The sequence below is a fragment of the Cricetulus griseus genome, chromosome 9 (genome assembly GCF_003668045.3).
Source record: "Cricetulus griseus strain 17A/GY chromosome 9, alternate assembly CriGri-PICRH-1.0, whole genome shotgun sequence".
Taxonomy (NCBI): domain Eukaryota; kingdom Metazoa; phylum Chordata; class Mammalia; order Rodentia; family Cricetidae; genus Cricetulus; species Cricetulus griseus.
Genome location: NC_048602.1, coordinates 10,927,608 through 10,948,759, shown reverse-complemented (window position 1 = coordinate 10,948,759; position 21,152 = coordinate 10,927,608). Strand labels below are relative to the sequence as shown.

General features: G+C 48.2%; 1 protein-coding gene across 1 annotated transcript; it reads left to right on the top strand.

Moving 5' to 3' along the window:
- Window positions 1–7,194: 7,194 nt before the first annotated feature.
- Window positions 7,195–17,809, top strand: LOC113837324 (C5a anaphylatoxin chemotactic receptor 1-like). The gene is made up of 2 exons (XM_027431027.2): window positions 7,195–7,493; window positions 16,543–17,809. Exons 1-2 carry the CDS (start codon window positions 7,353–7,355, stop codon window positions 17,599–17,601), a joined length of 1,200 nt encoding a protein of 399 aa, XP_027286828.1. The 5' UTR covers window positions 7,195–7,352; the 3' UTR covers window positions 17,602–17,809.
- Window positions 17,810–21,152: the final 3,343 nt, after the last annotated feature.

Here is a 21,152-nt window from a genome sequence, read left to right as displayed (position 1 = left end):
CAGGGTTTCTCTGTGCAGCTCTGGCTGTCCCAGAACTCACTCTGTAGACCAGGCTGGCCTCGAACTCACAGAGCTCTACCTGCCTCCGCCTCCTGAGTGCTCGGATCAAAGGTGTGCACCACCACTGTCCGGCATACACTGCTGAGTTTTGGGGTCAGTCTAGGCTATGTAAGACCCTTTCTCAAAACTCAAACCAAGATAGAACAAAATCCCAGCCTCTCAACTTCTGCATTGTTAAAATTGTTCACAAGAGGTGTTTATAAACCACTTGGATACTTTATAGAAGGGGAAAATGCCGTCTTAATTGCTAGGCATTCTGTTTCATCTTAATTTCAATAAGTAAATATGAAAATGATACCAGGAAAAAATCATCCTCCCATAGGGAGGAAGCTATTTAAAGTTAGTGGAGACTTTTCTGGGAAAGGCTACTGCTGTGCTGCTTAAATCCACCTTGGGAAGCCAGAAGGTGGCACACACCTTTAATCCCAGCACTCGCGAGGCAGAGGCAGGTGGGTCTCTGTGAGTTCCAGGCCAACCTGGTCTCCAGAGAGAGTTCTAGGACAGACAGGGCTACACAGAGAAACCCTGTCTCAAAAACAAAACAACAACAACAAAGTACTTTGTGTAAAGAGATCCTGTCTCAAAAACCAACAAAAATACATGAAGCATTCTGTGAGCCTTGGGAGATAGGTCCATTTGTGACATTCGGGCCCAGCAAGCTCAAGGGCCTGAGTTTGAGTCACAGAATAAAGACCCATAAAAAAGCAGGGTGTTGTGGGTCCTGCTTGTGATCCTAGAACCGGGGAGTTAGAGGCAGAAGGATGCCTGTGGCCTATGCTAGCCAGCCTAGCTGAATCAGTGAGCCCCTGCCTCAGTGAGAACCCCCCCCCCACAACAACGACAACAAGAGGTGAATAGTTCCTGAGGAAAGGCACCGTAGATTGTCCTCTGGCCTTTATAAATACGTACATGCCAGGCATGGTGGTACATGCCTTTAACCCCAGCACTGGGTAGGCAGAGGCAGGCGGATCTCTGTGAGTTTGAAGCCAGCCTGGTCTACAGAGCAAGTTCCAGGACAGGCTCGAAAGCTACAGAGAGAAACCCTGTCTTGAACCCTCCCCCCCAAATCACATAAAAAACATGCACATATGTGACTATGCCCCTGCACACGTGTGAACACGCATGTGCATACATACACACAGAATTTCTTGGTGAGATAAAGGTGGTACCCCCTCTCTCCATAGTGGGACTCCATAGAGATTCTTCATCAGACCCAGGTTAAAATGATCTGAGTAGAAAGGGCAAGCCAGCTTAGCAGGTGAAGGCACTCCTCGCCAAGCCTGAGGTGGAAAGAGAACTGGCTCCCTCAGATGTCCTCTGACCCCTGCTCTGGGGCACACACACCTCCTCCTCCACAACGGGTGCAAACAACACAATCTGAAAAAAATCAGATATAAATGAGTTCGTGAGGGTACCAGCTTTCCTGCTTGCCGTATGGAAGCCGGCATGAATATTAAATAACCCAAACAGCTTGTTCCGTTCTTTGCTGAAAGGAATGTATCTTGGAATTATCCCCATAGTGAAAGGTCCTGGAAGCCTGGTGTGTGTGTGTGTGTGTGTGTGTGTGTGTGTGTGTGTGTGTGTGTGTATTGAGAAACCAGTGAACGTGCCCTGTGAACGTGCCCTTCCAAGGGAGCCAGTTAACTCCATCTGTCCATCTCTCAGGGCCCCATCATGTATTCACCATTCTCCGTTGCCTTAGTAACGAGATACCCTCCTGAGGATGAGGAAAGTGATGAACACAGCAAATTAAACACTGGCGGGCTAGCCAGGAGAGGTAGGTAGTCCACGTCATTAATCCCAATAGTCTCGAAAATTCAAGGTCAGTCTGGTACACAGCAAGTTCCGGGCCAGCAGAGGCTACATAGTGAGACCCTGTCCCAAAAAGAAAAAAAAAAAGAAAAAAAATTAGCCAAAAGTGGTGGCGCACACCTTTAATCCCAGCACTTATGAGGCAGAGACAGGCGGATCTCTGTGAGTTCGAGGCCAGCCTGGTCTACAGAGTGAGTGCCAGGACAGCCAGGGCTGTGTTACACGCAGAAATCCTGTCTCGAAAAACCAAATAAAATAAATTAAAAAAAATTCACATTTATTTTCGAGTTCGAAAGAAAAAAAGAAAAAAAAAAAAAAGGAGGGAATCCACAGAACAATAAATGGTTTTAAATTACCTAAACAGGCCGGGCGTTGGTGGCACACGCCTTTAATCCCAGCACTCGGGAGGCAGAGGCAGGTGAATTTCTGTGAGTTCGAGACCAGCCTGTTCTCCAGAGCTAGTTCCAGGACAGCCTCCAAAGCTACACAGAGAAACCCTGTCTCGAAAAACCAAGAAAAAAAAACAAAACATCAAGTTTGGTGTTTAAGAATACAAAAGTGGGTCTGAGGGATGATTATCAGTCAAAAGCACTGGCTACTTTTCCAGAGGCCTTGGGCAGGATTCCCCGCACCCACACAGCGGTTAACAATTATAACTGCAGCCACGGGGACCTGATGTCCTCTTCTGGCCTTTACTGTGGTACACATGTATAGTACACGCAGGCAGACGCCACAGTAAACATAATAAATACAATTTTGAAAACAAAAGGTGACTTAAAATGTGGTTCTTAAAATTTCATTTTTTTTTTTTTTTGATTGGGGGTTTTCTCATTAAGTAGCCTAGACTGTCCTGGAGCTCTCTTTGTAGACCATGTTGGCTTCGAACTCACAGAGATCCGCCTGCCTCTGCCTCCTGAATGCTGGTGGGATTAAAGGCGTGCCTACTCCGCCCAGCTCATCCATCTTTTTAATCAAAATGGTTCTCTTTGGAGAAAAAACTGGCCCCTCACTTATGCCCATGTCCATACATCTCTGAATGAATTCTCTCTCTCTCTCTCTCTCTCTCTCTCTCTCTCTCTCTCTCTCATTTCATGGTGACTGAAATGACTGACACCTGACTACAGCTGTCTGCCCTCCTGTGGACAGTGTGATTGTAGTAGTTGGGGTTGTGTAACTTCACCAGCGAATGGCAAAAGTGAACTTTCCGCCACCAGGAACAACAGAATGATCCCTGACAGAAGCCTAACGCAGTTTTTCCAGAAAAATAAAAAATGCTGCTGACATTGAGGATTTGTTCAGACTGAGGAGGATTCTAGAACAGCACTGCCTATTAGAATCAAAGTATATATCGCCCAAGTAATTGCAATTTAGGTGGCATATTAAAATAAAAAGCTGAAATTATTAAGCTGAACTTTAAGGATTCATTTTAATTATTTGTGTGAATCTGCCACAGAGGCCAGAACAGGGCATTAGATCCTTGGAACTGGAGTTACAGGCAGTTGTGAGTCCCCCTCACAGGGGGAAAGCAGTATGTACTCATAACCTAGCGATCTCTCCAGCCCCTCATTTCTTTTTTCTTTTGCAAAACTAGGGATTGAATTAAGCTTCCCATATCCTAGGCAGGGGCCCTACCACTGAGCCAAACCCCAGCCCCTCACTGGGGGATTCTAGGCAGGGGCTCTACCACTGAGCCACACCCCCAGCCTCTCACGGGGTGGGGGGTTGGGGGGAGGCACTTTCCAAATAAACTGCTGTTCCTAAAACTATTATCTCAAAATACTGCTTTTGGGGAAAGTCAAGCAAAACTAACACTCTCCGGTAGATTTTGTGTATATTGGTTTTTATCATTTGGTTCCACCCAGCCCTCTTTATCTTCCTGGGTGTGTCTTCAACAGCTCTAAGTAGGGTGAGAGACCAGCAGCTAGCGGTGTGGACCAGTTGCTTCACAAAAGGAAGCCCAGGTCCCCATGTTTATCTGGCACTACATAACCCTGATAGCAGGTGGAGGCAGAAGGATGCAAGGTCAAGGCCATCCTCAACTGTATAGGGATTTTTGAGGCCGAAAGCACAAATTAGAGAATATAAATTACTTCTTTCCGAAGACAACCTCTCTGTCTTCATTGAAGATTTTCAGTATATTTCAGACCCAACCATTGAGGCGTGGCGGTAGGCCAATGCTGGAGTGCTTGCCTAGCACGTGCAAGGTATGAGTTCGAGTCTGAGTCTCAGAGCTACAAAGCAAACACACACACACACACACACACACACACACACACACACACACACACACACACACACACACACACACACACACACACCCGCCCAATGTGCTGGAGACATTGCTTACTAGGTTAAGAGCCCTGAGGATCGGGGGTTCAAATCCCAGTTCTCATATGGAGTCTCACAACCGTCTGTAAATCCAGTTCTGTGAGATTCGACGACGTCTGCTTATCTCCTTTGCTACTTACTAGGCACGCACGTGGTGCCTAGAGATAGGTGCAGGCAAAGAACTCACACCCATTTAAAAAAATAATATCTATGTATTTAAAGCAAAGCCCCAACTAGGGTGAGCGCCGAGGAGGCGCGTGGTTAGTACACAACCACAAGAGGGCGCTAGCTGCACATTGAGACTCAGACAAACACTTCACCAGGTCCCAGGCGGGATTCCCAGGCTGAAATCAGAGCTGCGGGGCAAGCGCTTTGAGTTCTTGCCTTTCTCTCTCTTCTTACTGTCTTTGAGACAGGATATCACGTGGCCCAGGGTGGTGTATACGGAGAATGGTCTTGAGCTCCTGGTAGTGCTGGCACTTCTCTAGGGCTGGGATTACAGGCACGCGGCACTCCGGTTTTTCTGTGGGGCTGTGGCATCGAACCCAGGACTTTGTGCATCCCAAGCATGCACTACAGCAATTGAATCACATCTCCAGGTCCCTCACCGGCATCCCTTCCCCCACTCAGGAGAGGCCAGTGCAGAGGCTGGGATAGCAAGCAAGGACTGGATGACCTAAGATGACCCAGGATCCATTTACCCCGCTCATATTTGGTGCTTCAGAGTCCATGATCTCCTGCTGACAATAACAAGAACATGCCTTGAAATGGCCTCTGCACTTTGGGGAACAGTTTGGTTCATGGAGTTGCTTGAATGGTACCACCCCCCCCCAAAAAAAATAATAAACAGCCCAAGCCCACTTAGAAGGTGTGGATGTCATGTTATTTGGAAAAGGGGGCTTTTGAGACAGGGTTTCTCTGTGGCTTTGGCGGCTGTTCTGCCTCCGGAGGCCGGGTTCTAAAAGGGGGCTTTTTTTTTTTAATTTATTTTAATCGTGAGCCTAGCCTTTAACGGTTGAGCCATCTCTCCAGCCCATCTTTTTAATTTAAAGATTTATTTATTATGTATACACTATTCTGTCTACATGTGTGCCTGCAGGCCAGAAGAGGGCACCAGATCTCATACAGATGGTTGGGAGCCACCACGTGGTTGCTGCGGATTGAACTCAGGACCTCTGGAAGAGCAGCCAGTGCTCTTAGCCCCGAGCCATCTCTGCAGCCCTGGAAAAGCGGGTGCTGTGGATAAAAGGACAAGTGTCCACAGAAGAGACACGCGGGGGCACAGAAGAGAGACGCGTGAGATTGGAGGCAGATGTAGGAAAGATATAGCCAGTGGCCAGCAGAAACTGGACGAGGTCTAGAAAGACCCTTCGAGAACAAGGCTGTCCTGGGTCACCATGACTGTCAGACATATGGATTCTGGAAGAGTGAGATTGTCACTTTGCAATCTCATAAGCCACAGGTCTCGGGTGGTTACGGCCAACACAGGAAATTAACACAGTGTACTTTCATGTAGTTAGCTAATTTTTAAAAAATATTTTATTTACTTATTATGTATACAACATTCTGCTTCCATGTATATCTGCACACCAGAAGAGGGCACCAGATTAAATTGTAGATGACTGTGAGCCACCATGTGGTTGCCGGGAATTGAACTCAGGACCTGTTGGAAGAGCAGTCGGTGCTCTTAACCTCTGAGCCATCTCTCCAGCCTCCTGCTTTTTTGGTAGAGCAGACAGTAGAATCTCTCACAAGCCCACCAGACCAGTGTGGGAAGGCCCCTTGTGTCTCAGCCCTGTCGTGATGGATTCACCACCTCCTGCCTCAGGAGCCAGCGTGGCGGCAGCCTGGAGCTGCACTCAGCCTGGCAGCAGGTTGGGGTTAGTAATGATAATTGCCACACTATGGTGGCCTTTCAGCTTCAGGGATCCACTGACAGTTCAGCTGCTCTTCTTGGAGAAATGGGGGCCGCAACCACCTGCTCGGCTCGTGCACCTTCCACAGGGGACAGGTTTTCCCGGGCACTGGTGGCTGTGGATGAGAGAAAACTAACTCACACTCCTGTGTCCTGGGATTGGATGCACCACTTAATCAGATTTTATGCTGGAAATGGAACCCAGGGCTTTGAGCATGCCAGGCAGGAGTTTTACAAACCGAGCTATGATTCTGTCGTTTGTGCTTGTTTTTATTATTTGATTTCTTTCCTTCCTTCCTTCCTTCCTTCCTTCCTTCCTTCCTTCCTTCCTTCCTTTCTTTCTTTCTTTCTTTCTTTCTTTCTTTCTTTCTTTCTTTCTTTCTTTCTTTTTCAAGATAGGGTTTCTCTGTGTAGCTTTGGAGAATGTCCTGGAACTAAATCTTGTAGACCAGGCTGGTCTCGAACTCACAGAGATCCGCCTGCCTCTGCCTCCTGAGTGCTGGGACTGAAGGCGTGCGCCACCACTGCCCGGCTTGTTTTTATTATTTGAGACAAGGTCTCACTCTGCAGTGCAGGGTGACTCTCCTGCAGCAGCCTTCTCCTGAGTGCTAGGATTACAGGGGTGTGTTATCACACACACCCACCTCCCATGGGAGAGAACCTTAAGACCTGGGCTAGCTCTACAACCCCGAGTGTGCTTTATCTCTGGAGAGACGGCTTAGCAGTTAGAGAGCACTGACTGCTCTTCTAAAAGGACCTGAGTTCAAATCCCAGCACCCACATGGTGGCTCACAACCCTCTAACCATCTCTAGTGGGATCTGATGCCCTCACCTGGCATAAAGGTGTGTATTCAGAGAGAGCACTTATAAATAAGTAAATAAATCTTTAAACAAACAAACAACCCCTCCTCCAAAAAAAAGGCCATCTGTTTGGGAGTCTGGGGCTGTGGTTACCATCCTTATTCTCTGGAAACCCCAGGAACCCTGAGACTTCCTTCTATTGAAGCAGAGTCCCCTTCAGATGAGGGAACCAAAGCCTGTATAGTAAGACAGCTACATCTACCACAATGGAGAAGAGGCCCTGGAAATTGCCTTTTTCCCTTCCGGGGCCAGAGACTTCCTTATTTTTCCAAGCCTGCCTTTTTTCCTTGGCTTGGGTAGCACTGGGAGGTGCTGAGGGTTTTCTGGGAGAGCACCAGTGGAGGGAGCCCCAACTCGAATGGTCAGTGTGTGACCAATGAGCACCTCAGAGGGACAAGACAGTCACTTCCTCCCAGCTGCTTGCATCTCTTCTTTAAAAAGCACCACTCCGTCGACAGGAGGGACCTTCAGGCATCCGTTGTTGGTCGCCACAGAGCCCAGGTGGAGCCAGGACATGGTGAGTGGGTTCCTCCCCCCCTCATTCTCCCCGTCGGCCTCTGTCTGCCCTTTCCTCCTTCAAGCTGTCTTCATCTGCTCTCTCCCACCTGCACACGGAGTTCATACACTGGGGATGGGATGTGGTCGGGGACCAGGAGGAGTTACGGAAACCACAGCAGTCTCACAGGGCTGCACAACTGAGAAGGTTCTTCAGGTCAGAAAACCCTGGCATTGGCTCTCCTAAATGAAGAGTTCTAGCAGTTGGGCGTGGCAGCTTACACCTGGAATCTAAACCCTCAAGAGGCTGGGGCAGGGTGCTGCCTGCAGTTCCAGGCCAGCGTGGGCTACATAGTGAGTTTCAGGCCAGCCTGAGTTACACTGTGAGCTATGGTGTTAAAAGACAAATGGATTGGAGATACAGCTCAGGTGTGCTCGGGGGGGGGGGGGGAGTGCTGCAAGCCCCGGGTCTAATTACCAGTACTCAGTAAAACAGGGTGTGGTGGTACGTGTGATCCCTGCACTCCCGTGGGCGGTAGGAGCAGAGGAGTTGGATGTTGAATCTTACATAGTGATTTTCAGGTTAGCCTGGGCTAAGTGAGACCCCTGTCTCAGAAAAGCAACAACAAAAACATAATTTTACAAACTACCCAGCGTGGTGGTGCACGCCTGCTATTCCAGCTCTCGGGAGGCAGGGGCAGGTGGATTTCTGACTTCGAGGATAGCCTGGTCTACAGAGTGAGTTTCAGGGCAGCCAGTGCTACAGAATGACACCCTGTCTCAAAAACAAAACAAAACAAAACAAAACAAAAGCCAAGTCTTGGCAGCAGTTTGGAAGGATGGTCATTACTGGGTCATTACTGGAGAAGTTAGATGGGGAACTGCAGCCTGGAGTCTGTGTCCCTCTAAGCGGGTCCCTTTTTAAAATTTATTTGATTTATTTATTTAGTTGAGCTATATGTTTTTCCCCCACTCCCAATTTACTCAGGAGATCTTGTCTTTTTCCTTTTCCTAGGCAGATCCATGTAGGTCTCTCTTAGGGTCGTCTTTGTCAACTAGGTTCTCTGGGGTTGTGGTCTGTCGGCTGGTTGTGTTTTTTTGTTTTTTTTTTTTTTTTTTTTTTTTTTTTGCTTTATTTAACTTTATTTTGTGTGCATTGGTGGGAAGGTGTCGGGTCCCCTGAAACTGGAGTTCCAGACAGTTGTGAGCCGCCATGTGGGTGCTGGGAATTAAACCCAGGTCCTCTGGAAGATCTGTCAGTGCTCTTCATTGCTGAGCCATCTCTCCAGCCCCAAGGGTACTTTTTTTATGCCCGGGCCCTGAGGTTAGGACATGGTGCTAGGAGAGTTGCGATTTGGCACCTCTGTAACAGAGGATATGACCTTGCTTCCTCCACACAAAAGAGGAAATGGAAAACTCGATGACCAGGGAAGTTGCAAGCTTTCTTCATCCCTGGTCCCATGTCATCCTCTGGCCCTGCCCTGACCAATTGGGGTTTGCAGAACAGGGAGGGCTATAATCGACTGTTCTTTTTCCTTTTTACACAATGTTCTGGAGCACCAAGTCACTCTATTGAACCCTGGCCTGTTGAGTCCCCGATTTGGGCTGCCGTGTTAGGCCTGTGCTCTATGACTAAGCCACGCCCCCAACCCCTTACTGGGGGATTCTAGGCAGGGGCTCTACCACTGAGCCAAACCCCCAAACCCCTCACTGGGGGATTCTAGGCAGGGGCTCTACCACTGAGCCACACCCCCAGCTCCTCACTGGGGGATTCTAGGCAGGAGCTCTACCACTGACTTACATTTCAGTCCTTGATCTTTTAAGACAGGATGTCACTAGCTCAAGATGGTCTTAATCACGTGAATTGTCTTCCTTGGCCTCCCCAGTACTGGGGACTGGGGTTACAGGCATGTACCACTACCAAGCCTTGTTCCTATACATAATTTCCTTTCTTCTCCTTCTCCTTCTCCTCCTCCTCCTCTTCCTTCTTCTCCTCCTTCTCCTTCTTTTGTTTTTCCAGACAGGGTTTCTCTGTAGCTTTGGAGCCTATCCTGGCACTCGCTCTAGAGACCAGTCTGTTCGAGTCCAGTCTAGGCTGGACTCGAACTCACAGAGATCCACCTGCCTCTGCCTCCCGAGTGCTGGGATTAAAGGCGTGCGCCACCGCCACCTGACTTTTTACTTCTTTTGAATAAATAGGTTTTAATATTGTGAAATAGGCAATTACTGAGCGATTACTGCATGCCAGTCATCCTGCTAAGCACTTTTGATTTGCCACACAAGTAAACACTCAATACGGGGGATACAGAATACCCACGTGTGTCAAGGGTGTCACAGCCCTTTTAACAGTCATGCACTGTCCCAGTGGGAAGTTTCATCCCCTCTCAATGGAGAGTTAGCTTCTGTCCCCCCCCACTCCCTTCTGAAAGAGTCTCACTATATAGCCCTGGCTGTCCTAGAACTCTGTGTGTAGATGAGGCTGGACTCACACTCCCAGATGCTTGGGTGTGCACCACCACACCTGGCACTCCTGGCACTCCGTTCTTTAGGCAGTGCAGCCTTTCAGAGAGAAGGCTCTTCGGATTCCTCCCCTATCTCTGCTCTTGCTAATAGAGAAGATTTGGGGGGCTTCCTAGCTCATCTAGAGTCTCATTTTTTTTCTTCTGCGGAGTAGGAATGGCCACAGTAGCAGCACTGCAGAGGTTGTCCTATGTGTTAAATGAGCTAATATGCCAGGCAGCGGTGGTGCCTGCCTTTAATCCCAGCACTAGGGAGGCAGAGACAGGTGGATCTCTGTGAGTTTGAGGCCAGCCTGGTCTACAGTGAGAATTCCAGGACAGCCGGGAATGAGAGAGACAGAGACGGAGACAGAGAGAGGGAGAGGGAGAGGGGCAGAGAGAGACTTGAAAAGAGTAGTGAAAGCTGGCTGCATACTTGTAATCCCAGCCCTTGGGAGATAGAGGCAGCATGATCAGGAGTTCAAGGCCAGCCTGGGCTACTCGAGGCCTTGTCTCAAAAAAGAAAACAAAAAAGCATGTAAACTTAGGACCAAGAATAATACTGTGTCCCCATGTTGCTTAGTTGCACAGCATATGACCAGACAGCTCCTGGTGCTCATGTCCAGGTGCCCTAGATACCCAGTGCTGATCCACACAGCAGCCATCAGCCACACAGTTTCTCTCTCTATTCAATTAAAATTACATTTAAGAGATCATTTCCTCGTATATTCCGACTCCATCTTCAAAGCTAAGTGCCCACATGTAGCCGGCGGCTGCCGTCTTGAATCTCACAGACAAGAGCGTCTCCATTTCCATGGAAACACCTATCAGAGAGGGAGGTCATTTTTCTGTCTCCTGGGTTCTCTTAAAGGCCCCCTTCCCTCCCCGCCTCCACTTCTCATCCCAGTTACTCTCTCTCCCCTTGGAGAGGGGGTGTTTTCTGAGGCAAGAGCCAGGCATAACTGGCTGGTGAGTATCTGCTTGAAAAAGAAATAGTCTTGTTACCTTCCCAAGAACTGCAGATTGGTTAGCACGTGTGTCTCCTTGGGTGCCCGTAGGGGACTAAACCCCAAGATACCCCAATTCAGAGAGGCTCGAGTCACCTTACCAAAATAGACAGGGTATTTGCATAGGCCGGGCACACATCCTCTGCACCCATTAAAGGTTCTCCAGGGCCGGGCGTTGGTGTTGCAGGCCTTTAATTCCAATACTCGGGAGGCAGAGGCAGGTGAATCTCAATGAGTTCGAGGCCAGCCTGGTCTATAGAGTGAGTGCCAGGATAGTCAGGGTGATACACAGAGAAACCCTGTCTTGACCCCCCACCTCCACATACAAAAAGCTTCAGCAGACCCTCATTAAAACCTTTGTGATCTAGATTTGTGAAAATAGCCCCTTAAGGAATAGAACAAGAAAAAATGTCTGCACATATAAATTACACAATGTTATATTAAAACAGATTCTCCTGTAGCCCAACCTAGAATTTACTATGTAGCCAAGGATGGCTTTGACTTCCTCTCCCATCTATGTGTAGATTTTTTTTTCTTGTCATATTCCTTGGGCAACTATTTTCATATCGTTTATTTATTTGTTTTGATAAGATTTGGTGCTCTCAGAGGGCAAAAGATGGTGTTAGATGCCCTGGAGTTGGAGTTACAGGCAGTTGTGAGATTCCCAGGGGGTGCTGGGAAACTAAATCTTTGAAAACAGCCAGTGCTCTTCATTGCTTACCATCTCTCCGTCCCTTCTTTTTTTCCCTCAATTATTTTTCTCCTTCTTTTCAAATACTTTGACCTTGACCATAGTTGCCTCCACAGACATGGGCGCTGTGTATATGGAGAGGCAACGGTATCTTCTAGAGGAGGTAGTATGTTCTACCTCCAAGAAGACCCACATAAGCCACAGGGATAGCTCTTGTAATCCCCGAGTCCCAGTCCCTTCTTCAGAGGCAACTATTACTATAAAGCATATGAAGCTAGTCTGTGTGTACACACATGAATGAACACACACACACACACACACACAGGGAGTTCATTCTTCCTTTTATAGGCAATATGCTTTGTGCATTGCTCACTTTTTTTTTTTTTTTTAGATTTTTCGAGACAGGGTTTCTCTGTGTAGCTTTGGAACCTATCCTGGCACTCGCTCTGGAGACCAGGCTGGCCTCAAACTCACAGAGATCCGCCTGCCTCTGCCTCCCAAATGCTGGGATAAAAGGCATGCGCCACCAACACCCGGCTGCATTGCTCACTCTGATTTCCCATTTTTTAAAAATTTGATATCGCAGATCTTTCTGTATTCATCTATTAACATCTTCCTCATTCTTTTGAACAGACGTTTTATAGCCTAGATGCCATCACTAACTTACTCAATCCGTTTTGTTGAATACTTTGGGTAGTTCCAAACTACTTCTTCTTTTTTTTCTTTCCTCCTTTTCTGTGTGTTTGTTTTATGTGTTGAGACAGAATTCAGGTAGCCCAGGCTGGCCTCAAACTCAAGATCCTCTTGCCTCAGCTTCTCAGGTGCTAGGATGGCAGCTGTTGCCCACACTCAGCCAATCTCCCCCTTTGTGAGGGCTCTGTCAAGGCCAAGGCTCCCTGAGATGTTTGTATCTGGAAGCTCCAGGAAACAACCGAGCTTCGATTCAGCATCTTTTGCTCGGAGGACATCGTGAGATCATGCCAGGAAGGGAAGTGGTAGCTGACAAGTGTCAGAGATGGGCTTAGAGAGGGCCTCGTCAGAGGTCTGAGTCATCGCAGCAAGGATGGTGAGAGCTGGAGAAAGCAGGAGAAGCATTCAATCCCTGTCTGGGGCACTTAAGAGTATGTGTGATGTTATCAGTTGGGCCTAGAATTAACCCTCTAATGACTTGTGTATGGGACCTTGGGTAGCAAGGTTGAGAGTAGCAAGTAGGGAGAATAGGGTTGGGTTTCTCTGTGTGGCTTTGGAGCCTATCCTGGTCTTGTAGACCAGGCTGGTCTCGAACTCACAGAGATCCACCAGCCTCTGCCTCCCGAGTGCTGCGATTAAAGGCGTGCGCCACCACCGCCCGGCGATTTTTTTTATTTCTTAAGTTTTTCTCTGTGTAGCTCTGACCGTCTTGGAACTCACTCTGTAGAACAGGCTGGCCTTGAACTCATTCAGCCTGCCTCTGCCTCCGGAGTGCTGGGATTTAAGGCATTTGCTACCACTGCTGGGCTAATACAAGAAGTTTTATACTTATTTTTTTTTATTATTATTTATTATTACTGAAATGGAGTCGACCTATGTAGCTCAGGCTGGCCTTCAACTCAATGCATAGCTCAGGATGGCCTGAAAGGTCTCATTTTCCTGCCTCAGCCTTCCCAGGACTGGGGTTGTACAGGCACATATCACCATACCTGGTTCAAAGCTTACTTCCAATTCCTGATTTTGTTTTTGCTTTTCAAGACAGGAGGTGTTTCATTTATTTATTTATTTATTTATTTATTTATTTATTTGTTTGTTTATTTTTGTCTAGTTCTGGCTGTCCTGATATTCACTCTGTAGACCAGGCTGGCCTTGAACTCACAGAGATCCACCTGCTCTGCTTCCTGAGTGCTGGGATTAAAGGTGTGCGCCACCACCAGGGTCCAATTCTTATTTCTGTTTTTAAAAAAGAGTACTTACAGTTTCACAGGTCGGCACCGTGTGGCCTCAGGAGCCTGCAAAGGTCAGAAGTGAGATTCTGGCGCTGGAGTTCTGCACAGTTGTGAGCTGCCATGTCAGTGCAGGGAACTGAACAACTCTGGTCCTTTACAAGAGCAGCCAGTGCTCTTAATGGCTGAGCCACGTCTCCAGCCCCCTAATTCCTAATTCTTAATTCTTATTCTGCCTTCCACTGGCCCAAAACACTGCCACTACTTTCAACCCTTGAATTCCAAAGCTTTAGGGTTTGGAAACCGGGTGGATTGCTGGGCTGCCAGGGAGATAATGAGGGAAGAAAGGGAGGCTCAGAGCTGGAGAAATTTGCAGAGGGTCATGGGTGCTTCGTGTAGGGTAGGTGGGGTCTGGACTCCAGGAGATCTGACTTCAAAGTCAGTATGCAAAAGACAACTCACCCTTTTGCTGGTGAAAGAGCTATTGCCTGCTCCCCTCCTAAACTAACTAAAGCATTGGTCTTGGTTTCTTTGTGTCTCTGTTTCTTTTTTTCTTGTCTGGCTGAGGCAGTACTGGAAGTTACTATGTATGTCAAACAGGCTGGCCTCAAACTCACAGAGATCCACCTGGCTCTACCTCCTTGAGTGCCGGGATTTAAAGCATGTGTCCTGCTGGGTAGTGTTGGTGTTCTCCTTTAAACCCAGCACTCAAGAGGCAGAGGCAGGTGGATCTCTGTGAGTTCAAGGCCAACCTGGTCTACAGAGTGAATTCCAGGACAGCCAGGGCAACACAGAGGAATCCAGCCTCAAAAAAAAAAAAAAAAAAAAAAAGCATTTGTCACCATGCCTGGCATCTGTCCATCATTTTAACCAAAGAGGGAATTTAATAAAACTTTTTCTTGAGAGTCTCATGTAGCCTAGGCTGGCATGGGTCTCACTATGAGCTGAGGGTGACTTTGAACTTCTGATCCTCTTGCCTCCATCTCTCAAGTTCTGGGGGTGCGAACCACCACTTCTAGTTTTATATATTATGCTGGGTTTGGAGCCCAGGGCTTCATGAACACCAGGCAAGTACTCTACCCACATTCCGAGACTCACTCCTCCCTAGCCTCTTATTTTCTTTCCTTTGAGAATGGATTTCATGTAATACAGGCTAGCATCAAACCACTCCCCATCCTATGTCCAGCTCCTGAATGTCCCGAGCCATCCAGCCTGGTTTAAGAAAAGATCTTTTAAAGCAGTGGTTCTCAACCTTCCTAATACTGCAACACTTGAATACAGTTCCTCACGTGGTGGTGACCCCCCAACCATAAAATTATTTTCTTTGATACCTCATAGCTGTAATTTTGCTACTGCTATGGATGGTAATGTAAATATCTGTGTCTTCCGATGGTCTTAGGCGACGCCTGTGGAAGGGTCATTCAACCCTGGAAGCGAACTACATGTTGAGAACTGTTGTTTTAAAGGAAAGCCACAAACCCACAAGGCATCCACTGCTGTTCTAAAAGGCTCACATTGCCCAATACACTTATACACCATGGCCACACTGTCGCTCTGTGTGAGCACGGTCACCCTGTGGGAACCCACCCTACTGGGCATGCCAACCGCAAAGTGAAGCTGCACTTTCAACAATGAGGTGTTTTGAAATAGATGACATCGCCGTATTTCTATTTCAACTTTGGATATTGGTTCAAATTCAGGGCTTACACCTGTAACCCCAGCCTGTGGGAGGTGGAGGCAGGCGGATCCCTAGTTTAAGGTCATCTTCAGCTACATAGGGAGTTTTGAGACCAGCCTGGGGTAGATCAGACTCTGTCAAAAAAACGAAACAACAAAGAAACAACATCAATAACAAAATCATTTGTGTGTGTGTGTGTGTGTGTGTGTGTGTGTGTGTGTGTGCGTGCGTGTTGTGGGGGGGATAGTGTCTGGCCATGAATGCATGAGAGTCCTCATACACATTTTTATTTTCTTTTGGTTTTTCCGAGACAGGGTTTCTCTGTGGCTTTTGGAGGTTGTCCTGTAGACCAGGCTGGTCTCCAACTCACAGAGATCAGCCTGCCTCTGCCTCCTGAGTGCTGGGATTAAAGGTGTGTGCCACCAATGCCTGGCTCCCTCATACACATTTTGATTTTCTAAAATATTTCACTGGGATCTGGAGAAAGAGTAGTTGCCTGAGGCCTGGAGTTCAGTTCCCAGCTCTTATGTAGGGTAGCTCACAACCACCTGTATTTCCAGGTGGTTCAATGCCCTCTTCTAGACTCCTGGGGCACCTGCCCTAACACACACACACACACACACACACACACACACACACACAAAAAAAAAAAAAAATCACATCAGTGGTGAGATAGCTAAGCACGTAAAATGCTCACCCCCAAAGCCTGGAGAGCTGATTTCTATCCTAGAACCCACATAAAGGTTGAGGGAGAGAATGCACTCAGAAGCGCCGTCATCTGACTTCCACAAGCATGCTACGGCGTGCACGTGGACACATAGATAGACAACAATAAATTAAAAAAACAACATTCCATAGGTCAGGCGCATGACTTTGATTCCATCTCTTGGGAAGCAGAGGCAGGCTGGTCTCTGTGAGTGTAAGGCCAGCCTGGTCTCCAGAGCGAGACCCTGTCTCAACTCCACTCCTCTCTGCCGCCACCAATATTGCACTGAAGTTCAAGCATGGCATGCCTTGCCTATACTCTCATCACTCGGGCAGCTGAGGTAGGAAGACCGGTATGATTTCAGTTTGGCCTAGGGTACAGAACGCGTTCAAGATGAGCTTGGGTAACCTACAGAGACCCTGTCTCAAAATAAAAACTGTAAACTGGGCCGATTATATAGACCTCCAGTGTCCCTGTGGTAGAGCCGAGACTCCGAACAATGGGGCAATGTCGCAGTTCCCTGGGGATGTGTCTGCCAACTCTCACAACTGTCTTACCCCTTTGCTTCTGCTTAGGACTTCACAAACAATAGCACCGAAGACTACAGCAACTATGATGACACTAGTGTGACCTTCGACCCCCACATGCCTGTGGATGGCCCTGTCGTTGAGTCGTTTCATCCCGCCGATATCGCAGCCCTGATCATTTACTCGGCCGTGTTCCTGGTGGGAGTTCCCGGGAACACCCTGGTGGTGTGGGTGACAGCATTTGAGGCCAGACGTGCCATCAACGCCATCTGGTTTCTGAATCTGGCGGTGGCTGACCTCCTCTCCTGCTTGGCACTGCCTGTCCTATTCATGGCCATTATAAAACATGACAACTGGCCCTTCAGCGCCCAGACCTGTACGGTCCTGCCCTCACTCATCCTGCTTAACATGTATGCCAGTATCCTGCTGCTGGCCACCATTAGCGCCGACCGCTTCCTGCTGGTATTCAACCCCATCTGGTGTCAGAAGGCCCGAGGGCCCGGCCTGGCGTGGATGGCCTGCGGAGTGGCCTGGGTCTCGGCTCTGCTCCTCACCATCCCGTCCTTCATATTCCGTCAGGTGTACAAAGACCCCTTCTCTCACAAGTTGACATGCGGTATTGACTTCGGGAAGAATGGCATCCACAAGGAGAGGGGTGTGGCCATGATGAGGCTGATCCTGGGTTTCGTGTGGCCTCTGCTCACTCTCAGTATCTGCTATACCTTCCTCCTGATACGGACCTGGAGTCGCAGGGCCACACGCTCCACCAAGACGCTGAAGGTGGTGGTGGCCGTGGTTACCTGCTTCTTTGTCTTCTGGCTGCCCTACCAGGTAACGGCGATAATGATGGCTTGGCTGCCCCCTTCCTCGCCCACCTTCCTGAACGTCCACAGGCTGAACTCCTTGTGCGTGTCCCTGGCTTACATCAACTGCTGTGTCAACCCTATCATCTATGTCGTGGCTGGCCAGGGCTTCCAAGGGCGGCTACGCAGGTCACTCCCCGGCATCATCCGGAACGCCCTCTCAGAGGACTCCATGGTCAGGGACAGCAAGTCTTTCACCCGTTCCACGATGGACACCTCGACCCAGAAGAGTCAAGCAGTGTAGAGGAGATGCTACCACTCTTCTCGTTTCCTCCTCCTCCTCTTCTTCCTCTGCCTCCTTCTTGTCTTCCTTTTCCTCCTCCCTCTCCCGCTCCTCCCCCTTCCTCTCTTCTCTTTGCATGTTTAATTTTATGAGACTCTTTCTAAGTTGCCCTGGCTAGCCTTGAACTCAGGATCCTCTTGGATGCTGGGATTACAGGCATAAATCCCTTTGAAGAAAAAAATCACAGTAAGGTATTATTTGCCTTTTTATTTCTCTCTTTCTTGTCTTTTCTTTCTTTCTTTCTTTCTTTCTTTCTTTCTTTCTTTCTTTTTTTTTTGAGACAGGGTTTCTCTGTGTAGCTTTGGAGCCTATCCTGGCACTCGCTCTGGAGACCAGGCTGGCCTCGAACTCACAGAGATCTGCCTGCCTCTGCCTCCCGAGTGGTGGGATTAAAGGCGTGTGCCACCAACGCCCAGCCTGCTTTTTTGTTTTGTTTTTTTCATTTGGCTTTCATTTCTAAGGGAGACCTTTGCCATGCTGTTCACCTGCACTGGCTGGGCAGATGCACACGTAAATAACGATGACTTCCGGGCATGGTGTAACCAGAGAACAAGAGAATTTCGTGTTATTCATCATTGTTATTTGTAATGAGAGGTTCTTTGTCCTGGCTGGTCCCCTTGCCCTTCAGCCCCAAATGAACACACGGACGCTATATTAGTTATAAAACTGTTGTTGGTGGCTTGGGCTTCTTATTGGCTATGTCTGTCTTAATTATTAACCCATTTCCTCCATTAATCTATATATTTCCACGTGGTCTTGGCTTACCTGAGAACACTTGGCAAGACCTGTGTTCCCGGGCTCTTCTACATGACAACTCCATCTGCCCACGTTTCCCAGAATTCCCTTCGTCTCCTAGTCTCACCTATCTTCCTGCCTCATTGGCCAAAGAGTGTTTCATTCATTAACCAATAAGAGAAACATATATACAGAAAGACAACCCCCATCAGCTATTTTTTTGTTTTGTTTTCAAGACAGGGTTTCTCTGTGTGGCTTTGGAGCCTATCCTGGAACTTGCTCTGTAAACCAGGCTGGTCTCGAACTCACAGAGATCCACCTGCCTCTGCCTCCTGAGTGCTGGGATTAAAGGTGCTCCATCACCACACTTTTTGTGTTTTTTTGACACAAGGTCTCCAGTAGCCTCATCTGGTTGACCTGATCCTCCTGCATCCGTCCCCCTAATGCTGTGACTATAGGGTTTCGTCACAGTGATGTCTATTCACCAACAGTATTCGGTGTGATCCCGGCTCTGTAAAAACAACTGTGTGTGGCTCACATAATAAAGATTTCAAAATAAAAAAGGTGTAACAATGTGTTATTTTTTAAGCATTTATTTATTTACTTTATGGGAAGGGGTGGTGCTGGGCACATGTCATAAAGCATGCGTGAAGATCAGGGGACAACTTGTTGGAATTGCTTCTCTCATTTAAACCTTGAGGGTCCCGGGGGGAATTGAACCCAGGTCATCAGACTTGTCAGCAAGCGCCTTTTGCTGCTGAGGTATATGGTCAGCTGTAAATGTACTCTTTTATAGTATGTAATCTTGCCTTAGAGAACACGTGTATGGGGGTGTATGTGGGGGCTAGAAAATACGTACAGACCAACCCCAGGCATATGAGGCAATTGGGTGAATGGTTTTGAATTTTCTGGTCAGCACACTGAAAGAGGGAAAAAGATTCAATAAGAGAAAACCTGGGCGTGGCGTCGCAAGCCTGTACCTGGAAGCCTCAGAAACCAGAACTGAGCATTAGCAGCCAGCCCGGGTTACCCAGGAAGACTCACAAAGTCCAAGCAAACAATAGATAAAGTAAAATACTGGAGTTCAGCTCCTCTAGGTCCTCCCTTCTTCAAGGTGGATATGTGACCGTTGGCTTCTACCCATGTTGTGCTAGTGGCAATTTCCATGTGCTCACACAGACCTCATCAGAACTTTTCGTTTCTTTTTGTTTTGTTCTGAGACAGGGTTTCTCTGTGTAGCTCCATCTGTCCTGGCACTGGCTCTGCAGACCACACTGGCCTGGAACTCAGAGAGATCCACCTGCCTTTGACTCCTGAGGGCTGGGATTAAAGGCGTGCGCCGCCCGCCCGCCCCCCCACCCCCACCCCCGACTTTATTCTAATTTTTGGATGGCGTCTATGGGGTTGAAAATTATTTTTAAGACACGATCTCATCCAGGCTAGCCTTAGGCTGGATATATATAGCTGAGTCTGGTCTTGAACTTCTGATCCTCCTGCCTCCACCTCCCGCACGGTGGGATTATAGGTGCGTCCCCTGACTCCCAGTTGTCTCACTGTTGAGACTGTCACACTCCTGACCGCCTCACCCATGACCCAGACGCCCTCTACAAACCTCTTCCTCCCTCCCCTTGCTTCTCCCTTCCAGGAAAAACCACACTGGCCACCTGCTCACCCACGCCCTTTAAGCCCACCCAGTGGAGACCGACCTCCTTCCTACCACACCAGGCTGCTCCAGGTCCCCCGAATTCTCCCTCTGGTGACCATGCCTCTGCTCTCCCCTGGTCTCCTGGCTGCACATCCTGCTCCCATTCTGTCTTCTTGTCAAGTGTCCTTCAGGGAGTGTCCCGTGACTATCTATTGCCAGCTTCCGGCAAGCACACCATGTCCAATCTTTGTCCCTGGCTACTTTAGAGCTTCCTGGTTCAGAGAATAGTAGACAGTGGATCACCTCCTGCCCAGCTCCAGCCAGAATGAGGTGCTGTTTTCAGAGCCAGGCCTGGGTTGTGTGTGGGGTGTGGGGTGTGGTTAGAAAGATGGGTCAGAGATTAAGAGAATTTATTGTTCCTTTGGAGCTGTGGTTCTCAACCTATGGGTCATGACCCCTCTGACAAACCTCTACCTCCAATTTTTTTTTTTTTTTCAAGACAGGGTTTCTCTGTGTAGCTTTGGAGCCTATCCTGGCACTCGCTCTGGAGACCAGGCTGGCCTCGAACTCACAGTGATCCGCCTGACTCTGCCTCCCGAGTGCTGGGATTAAAGGCGTGCGCCACCAAAGCCCGGCTGCCAAAAATGTTTTTAATTTATTTATTTTTGTTTTATGTGCATTGGTGATTTGCCATGGGTGTTGGGTCCCCTGGAACTGGAATTACAGACCGTTGTGAGCTGACTTGTGGGTGCTGGGAATTGAACCCAGGTCTTCTGGAAGAGCAGTCAATGCTCTTAACCGCAAGGCATCTCTCCAGCCCACTCCAAAAATATTTATGTCACTGTTTATAACAGTAGCAAAATTACAGTTATGAAGTAGCAAACTATTACAGATAGTTATACGGTTGGGAGGGTCACTACCACAAGGGACTGTGTTAAAAGATCACAACATTAGAAAAGTCGTGGCCCATCATTCTAGAGGAACTGGTTTATTTCCCAGAATAACATAGCAGCTCCTAATGGTCTATAATGCCCTCTGTGCACACCCAGTACACGTACGGTTCACAATCATATATATACCCAGGCAAAACACCCATACATATAACATAAAAACAAATACTTAGAAAAGAGAG

What these genes read in the sequence shown, in the direction of transcription:
- LOC113837324 (XM_027431027.2), top strand. Translation starts at nt 7,353, where the DNA reads ATGAGCACCTCAGAGGGACAAGACAGTCACTTCCTCCCAGCTGCTTGC. An exon ending in CCAGGTGGAGCCAGGACATG is followed by an intron (nt 7,494 to 16,542) that starts GTGAGTGGGTTC and finishes GCTTCTGCTTAG; the next exon opens with GACTTCACAAACAATAGCAC.